The sequence below is a fragment of the Thalia democratica genome, chromosome 5 (assembly GCF_965202585.1).
Source record: "Thalia democratica chromosome 5, ktThaDemo2.hap1.1, whole genome shotgun sequence".
Taxonomy (NCBI): Eukaryota; Metazoa; Chordata; class Thaliacea; order Salpida; family Salpidae; genus Thalia; species Thalia democratica.
Window position 1 is genome coordinate 73,249,852 of NC_139169.1, and position 8,185 is coordinate 73,258,036.

At 29.6% G+C, this 8,185-nt stretch overlaps 1 protein-coding gene across 1 annotated transcript; it reads right to left on the reverse strand.

Annotated features, from left to right (window-relative positions):
• Positions 1 to 1,787: 1,787 nt before the first annotated feature.
• On the reverse strand, positions 1,788 to 7,524 carry LOC145836868 (ADP/ATP translocase 3-like). The gene is made up of 6 exons (XM_082944642.1): positions 7,483 to 7,524; positions 6,693 to 6,924; positions 4,464 to 4,661; positions 3,920 to 4,107; positions 2,687 to 2,814; positions 1,788 to 1,983 (listed from the first exon to the last, which is right to left on the reverse strand). Exons 1-6 carry the CDS (start codon positions 7,522 to 7,524, stop codon positions 1,788 to 1,790), a joined length of 984 nt encoding a protein of 327 aa, XP_082800768.1.
• Positions 7,525 to 8,185: the final 661 nt, after the last annotated feature.

Sequence of the window (8,185 nt, forward strand, 5' to 3'; positions counted from 1 at the left end):
TCAACCGACTATAAAATAGTAAATTATTGGTGAACAACTATACAACGCTAGCGCTAGACTAGCATAGCATCTAGTGAGGCTAAAGAATAAAGGTCTCTATATTTAAATTTTGCATTTGTGACAGTTTAAATTATAAAATTTTCTTGCTTTTTAAATACATCTATCTAGTTACGTAAATGACAAATATATATAACTTAAAGATAGTAATAACTGCTTAGTTGATGAATCCAATTAAGAGAATTAAAAAAAAACTAAAACTATTATTTGATAAAAAAAATTAAGAAAATTATGTTTTAGTTTGGACATCATTTTGTTAACATTAGTTAGTTTCTAATAATAAATAAAAATAGAAATAAACCCAAATAACAATAAATTTTAATGACCAGGTAAGAAACGAACGGGTAAGAAATAGTCGGTTTTGATATAATCAAGTTAGAGACTATCAGGTCATAAAAGATCGGGTTAGAAGTGATCTGGTTAGAAATGATCGGGTTAGAAGTGATCGGGTTAAAGTTATCGGGTTAGAAGTGATTGGGTTAGAAGTGATCGGGTCAGAAGTAATTGGGTTAGAAATGATCGGGTTAGAAGTGATCGGGTTAGAAGTGATTGGGTTAGAAGTGATTGCGTTAGAAATGATCATGTTAGAAATGATCATGTTAGAAATGATCATGTTAGAAATGATCATGTTAGAAATGATCATGTTAGAAATGATCGTGTTAGAAGTGATAGTGTTAGATATAATCCTGTTCGAAATGACAGTGAACCAATTATTTTACACCACTAAGTTTTAATAAGTACACATATTTCAGGGATTAGCAAACTGTGGTCAAAAAGCAAAACTTTGTTGCCCACGAAGTATTTCTGAGATGAAAACATACTTGTTTAACAAAAACAACTTAGTGGTATAAATTTACAATTAAATTTGTAACTTAATATTTTTTATGCTCTTTTAATCCTTATAGTATTACATAATTTATTATAGTACAATTTTTCTATTGACTACTACAACTATTTTAAATAACTGCAGCCCACGATCAATTCTTTGTAAGGTAAACCTACAAAAAAGTTCTTACTCCTGACAAACATTTATTTTAATTTAATTTCATACTTTGCTTTATCAACACTATTTATGACGTTTCTACAAACAACTGGTTTTCAGTGAGTTACGAACGTAAACACGTTTCACTTAAAATGGTTGAAAAAATCTAAGAAAATTTTGGTTGTGTAACATGAGAGGTTTGCAGTCTTTTGTAAGTCGCTGGCCAACAAAATCTTTTCTCGGGTCGCACTGCACAGAAAACAGTTTTTCTGTGGACCGCTCATTTAAAGTATCTGCAGTTATCAATACAAACTAAATTTACTTTGAACTAGAACTACAATGAAATAAGTAAAAATACGTAACTATAAACTATTAAATTAAGAGCATAATTGTAAGTTTGTAACGTAAATGTTTTTTACTAGTTTAGAATGATTAGTTTTTCGCTAAAAAGAATGCAGACTTTTTCTTTTCCGTTTGCAGTTTACCGATCTTGGTATACATTGTTAATAAAACAATAACATTCTAATTATCAGTCCACTTTATTTTTGACAATTTTATTCATTTAACTATAACATATCTCAGTAACTTAATTAGAAACTATTACTAGTACAGTCACTTTTTTAACAAAAATGTGAAACATTAAAATAGAAAACCCAAAGTAACGTTTTAAAAACTATCAACTAACTGAACTAAACACAAGTTTGCTTTAAATTGCGCACTTTCATGCACTTGAAAACTGTCCCGTTTTTTACCTGCCGTCCATCTTTTTCAGTTCGTCATACAGAACCAAGACCATGGCGCTTCCGAATCCCCTAAGAACGTAGGAGAGCGCCCCCTTGTAGAAAACCCTCGCTCCCCCTTCACCGCAGTACATTTTCGTGACGCAGTCCGCGTAGCCGCCGTATTGTCGTTCGCTCGGCTTTCTACCGCCCTGCATCACCAGCCTGTTGTTGCAGTTTAGGGGATTTTTGAGTTTTTTCTACTACAACTATTTCCTTGCTCAAGGTGAGTTTTTGGCGATCAAGTGACTTTTTGAAACCAAACTTTTTAGTACGCAAACACTTCATTGAACCAGTAACTCTTTGGTGCCTTTAGTATATAAAAAAAGGTCTACAAACTTTTGTTTCTACAGAAACTTTTTATACGAAATTTACTTTTATAATTATTTTACATAAATAAAACTTCGTAGACCTGTTTAAACTTTTCGAGCACCGAAGGATGCTTATTGAACAAAGCACTTGCGTGCAAAAACACTTGTTTTTATTTAGCAACGAGCTATGCTTGTCCGACGAGTCTTGGTTTTACGGAGTTAGTACTCTATAGTCAAGTTTCAAAATTTTCTGATTAAGTTGATTTGCAAAATGTGTTTTTCATTTAAAAAACCAAGGTATAATTAATAATTACAAAAAATGATAAAATATATGAATAATCGTACGAGAGTATATTTTCTGATATTCATAAAAATATAATTTAGTAAATTAAACCAACATAAAAAAACTAAAGTCTTTTGGAAAAGTAAAACAAACTAGTATAAAGTAGTTGGATATGCTGTAAAAATAATGAAATACTTTTTCATATCTAATAATTACTAGTAGGAATCACATTATGACACATACGTAATAAAACTATTATAAAAAATAAGAATACCTTTTTCTGACTGTGTCCATCGGATAACACATAAAGCCAGCCAAAGTTGTTGTGGACTGGGCGTATAACCATTTAACAAGAACTGAGTCGGTTGGTAATTGTTGGTTTAAAGTATCAAACACGCCAAACTACAGTCCTCTATTAATATGGTTAGTTTTTATCAAAGTAGCATCAAAAATATAAAGAGTTTTACACAAATGTGTTTTTAAGGTATGTTTCAACATATTTTTTTTATATAATTATAATCCAAACATATAAACGTATATAAAAATTGCATAACATACAAATAATAATATAGTTTTAAGATGTACACAATACACTTTTAAGATGTACAGTTTTAAACAAGTTTGTTAATTTATTAATATAAGTAATTTAAACCAGATTTTTAAGGATTAACTAAACTTATAACATTTAGAAAATAATAATACATTTATTAGAAAATTAAATAGATTTTATAAGTTTTGAAAGATAATTCATTTAGTTTCATTCTTACTTTAGTTGCCTTAAACCAGTTTAATTTACTTTCAAAATTAAATCTAAACTGTACGAGTGTTGAAAAAAGTTATTTTATTTTATATTATTTTAGATATCTCAAAGTATTTAATTTTAAACTGCAGTTGCACAACAAGCATAGTTTAAAATTGAACTATTTTCAAGCATCAAAAAAGTTTTAAGCATAAAACAGAATTAAGTTTTCAATTTTGTATTAAAATGCAAACTTGAAAGTTAAAAGAACTTTTTTAAATTAAAACTAAAATATAATTAAAAACCAGATATTTCTGGAAAAATTAAATTTAATACTTTAAAACTCATAAATTGTTTAAAATAGTTCGAAACAAAAAAGAAAATAAAACTTATTTCTAACACTATTAATTAAGAATACAAATATAAATAAAAAATATATCTGTGTATACAGTACAGTGGAAATTATATAATATTGACGGTATACTAACAATTCCCAAACGCGCAAAATTCCCACCAAAAAACTTTTTTTATTCTGTTTGTGTATTTGTTAATTATAATTCTGTTTTTTTTTTTATTTATTAAATTTTTATTTATATTTTACTACCACTGTTACCCCTAGCCCTTACCGTTTGGTTGGTAGGCGGTTTTTCGGTTTGAGCGTGTCTAATTGTGCGCGGGTGGGAAATGATCGCGATTCGGAAGTCAGCGGCTCCCAACATTTACACAAACACAACGTTTCACTTTCCAGCATTACCTGTACAAAACAACAGTGGGAACGCTCAAAGAAAGACCAAAGTAAAGGCCCCTGACCCCATCACACTTCACAATGGAGCTCATGCAGTGGTGCAGGCCGCGGAACTGCCTGCTCTGTCCCCTCCCAACGTCCAGCGTCAACCGCGTTCTGGCGAAATCCATCGGGTAAGTGATCGCTGTGGAAGTTGCGCCTGCTGCTGAACCTAGGAAAAAAATCAAAAAAATCAAAACAGCACTATAGCAGTGCTTCTGAAATGGGGTTCCGTGGAACCCTAGGGTTCTGTGACGCCTCTCAGGGGTTCCGCGAAGCCTTTCGAAATTTAAAAAAGAACATTTATTTAATTAATCATTTTATGTAAAATTAAAATTAGGGGTTCCGCGGAAACGTTGAACTTTGGAAAAGGGTTCCGCCACTAGAAGAAGGTTCAGAAGCACTGCACTGTAGTAACCGGACTAAGGGTGCATAGTTTGTTGAAACTACTTTTTAATACAAAAAATAAAACACAAGTCAAAAAATGTTCAGACAAAAAAACTGTTCGTACAATTTAAAAAACTTAACCAGCAACAAGATTTGCGACTAGTACTGATTTCCAGTCTGTTTTGTTGGTAAATTTTGCTATATGAGGTTTGTAAGCCTCTTTGAAAGCAAAGTTGAAGGCCTGGGTTAGAAAATATCTGTAAATGTTTGTGAGGTTACCGCGCCAAAAACTTTTCAGTCCCTGCTTCTTGTAAACTCTGCTAAAGCAGTCTTGTATACCTGAAAAATTGTTCCAACGTGATAAGAAATTAGTTTATTGGTAAAAATAAAAGTTAATACTGTTATAAGCTTGGGTAAGCAAAATGCCTCGCTTAAGTAAAAATTATTTTACTTGAAATAGTTAAATATCATGTTTAGTATAAAGCAAGTTTAGCCCTTTAAAAAGAAGATTTAAAGTTTTTTTGAGTTAAATTTTATTGTTTTTTTACTCTTTTTTTGATTAGTTAAAACTTATATATTCAATTTATACAAGGTTATAAAAGGTTATTTGTCATTTTCTTAAATGTTTTCTAAATTTATGCTAGATTTTTAAAATCAAGATTTTTAGGCCATTTTTAGTATAAAATTAATTAACTTAAAGGTAAAAAAATCTTTATGGTAGCTTTTTTGTATCTAACTATATTTAGTTATTTTACACTTAAGAATTGTTCAAAATCATAGGTTTTTAGTATTTTTTGTTCGAAATTTAAGGTATTTTAATTCAAAATCTCTCAAATTCCCGATTTTTCCAAGTTTTTTTTATATCTTAATTATCAAATTACCAATTATTCAAGGTTTTTCAAGGGTTCCATGTTTTTACGCAACCTTGTTTACATACTTATTATATTCTTTCTCTTTTTTTTGTAAATTTTTTTAAAGTAAAACTTATTTCAAATAGTTTCTTAACAAAAGAAATGAGGCTCAATTTATTTTCAGTAAATCTGTTCTCATAAAAGACTGCCGATTCGTGCTACAAACTTTAAAGTTCTAATACATCATACTTCTTTAAACCACTAACAAAAAGTAAATTGTCACGTTCATTTTATTTTTATTTTACACACAATAGTTCAATATGAGAAAATTTTTACCTCATAGGCCTAATACATATTTTTATTAAGATAGTGAAAGTTTAATTTCTTATCTTAAAAGTGTAGTATTGAACGCAAAATAACAATTTACGAAAAAAAACCTTTGTACTGCTCAGTGGCGTAGCGTGGTATTTTGGTCAGGGGGTGCGCAAATTTTTTTCTCAAAAAATCCTCTAAATTAAAACTTTTTTAATTAGCTATAAAAAAACCTTTTGTAAGTAATATAATTGAAATAAATTTATTAATTAAAATAAGTTCGTTAACTGTTTTAAAAAATATTTATATGTTACAAAATTAAACAATTAAATAAAAGTATAAATTTCATTAGAATTACTTATACTTGCAAAAATGTAAACTTACTAAAAAAAAATTGTTTTTATTACTTATAGTAAACTTTATATCTTTAATATTAATATGTTCAATAAAACGAAAGTATCTGTTTTATTTACGAAAAAATATCAATCTCTTTAATATACAATACAACAGTGATATCAACACCTCATTGCACATAATATTAATAAAGTTACACAGAAGTTAAAATAGACCAACTTTATAACTGTTATTACAGTTTATTACAACTTTGAAAAATAGTTAAAAGTATAATTTTTAAATTTAATTCATTCGATTGTATTTGTTTAAAATAAAAATCACAAACAAAGTTTATTTCTCATAGGCCGACACGCTTTTTCTTGTATGTTTACAAAAATAAAGTTCAAAAAACTAGCAGTAGTCTTAACAATTTAGCATAAAAATAAAATTTGTAAAATTGTTTAATTTTTCCTTAAGCGTGACGTATTTTTGTAAACTTTTTGTAGAAAAATAATCTGCCATAAGGTTATACTACAGCGGTGCGCTATATTAATTGCGTGCTTTTTGAGTCTAAATTCTTATGAAGTTAATGAACTTATAAATTTTTTCCTTATAGAGTTTTTCATCAACATCGGTGCGCATTTGCAATTACGCACCGAATCAGTATATTGAGTAATAACATATACTTTCCTAACTTGTCACTAATTGGTATTCAAAATTTCGTTTAACTTTTTGTTAGCTAGATAAACATAGTTGAAAAAAGGCAAATTAAGCAGAAAAAATAAACTATAAAGGATAAAGATACTATATTATTTTTTTTACATTTTTCTTTTTTTGGGTGGCACGCATGCGCCAGTGTCCCTCCCCACGCTACGCCCCTGGTACTGCTCATCTTTGGCGATCTGAGCGGAGAGGGCTTGCAGTTGGAGCAGGAGCCTCACCCTTTCAACTGGGCCGGTTGCTGTTTTGGAAACGGACGCGCCCACTCCCGCAATCACCATGTCTCTTGCGAAATTTTCACGCTTGAGCGCGCTTGAGCGTTCACGCTTGAGTGCGATTGTTGCTTGCCAGTTGACTCGATTGGCGCTTGGCAGGACCGATCCATACTATTGACGGGAAATGTGAACGGGTAAAAATTGTTATGAAGCAAACTAAAGTTTATCTGTTCTAATAGGGGTTTATAGTATAAAATTTTGTTGATGCTTTAACAGATACGGGATTAAGGGAGTATTGAAAAAAAAACATAGAACGTTAAAGTTACGTCATTTAATTAGAAAAGTATTGAAACATCATTTAAAAAAATAAAACTTTAACCAATTAAACTAAAAAATAAAAGTACAACCTTGGTTAACATATAAGTTAATCCAAAGAAACATTCAATTGCAACTTTTTGTAACATTTACTTAATTATAAACACCAACACAAGAAAACACTTAATATTTCAATAAAATTTTTCACCATACTTATACATCTTAACTTAGTACAAAGTGATTTAAAACTAAAATATGTATTTATTACCTGTAATGAAAATGTTTTTAAGTCTTTGCACTTTTTTTTGTGTTTTTAAGGTAGTTGTCAAAATCATTGATCGTCAAAAATTTCCATCAATTAACAGATTTAATTTGAGATACTTTATAAGCTTTAACTATTGCGAAAATTCCAACCGCAATCCCAACCGCGCACAACTCCAACCCGCACAATTCCATCCCGATAAAATCCAAAAGCCGCTTACCAACCAAGTTTATACATTAGAGATAGTAGTGATAGATAAATAAGAAACAAGAATTAAACTGGTAAAGAAAAAAAGATGGGTGTTAATTGGGGACACGTTCAAAATCAACTCGATCAAAAACCCCCCAGTCGAATTCGAGAACCGCTTACTGATCGTGGGTACGAGTTGGGGGCAGGGTTGCCCTTGACTTTTGGCAAATTTTGTCCAAGTTTTCAAAATTGTTTCCAAGCTTTTTAAAGTACTTGTTTTTGGGTCTACTTTTAATTTAAACTTGAGTTTAAGGTAAAAAATGTGTTAAATAGTATAAAAAAAAATTGAGAAAATACTGTAAAGCTACTTCAAATGTGTTTTTTAATAAAAATATTTTTGATTATGACAAATTTTTTTTATGTATATGGTAGATTTTTGTGTCAAATCAAAATTTTTGTACTTAACATGTAAAAATTGTATAAAATTCAAGGTTTTTCAAGGTTTTTAAGTTATTTTTGTTCAAAATACCAGGTTTTTCAGGCAAAGTGGCAAGCCTGGTTAGGGGTAACAATAATAGTGAAAAAAAAATGCAAAAAATTTATGAAATAAATTAAGAACATATGTTTTTAGATAGGTGGATTTTGAACGCGGTTGGATTTTAAATG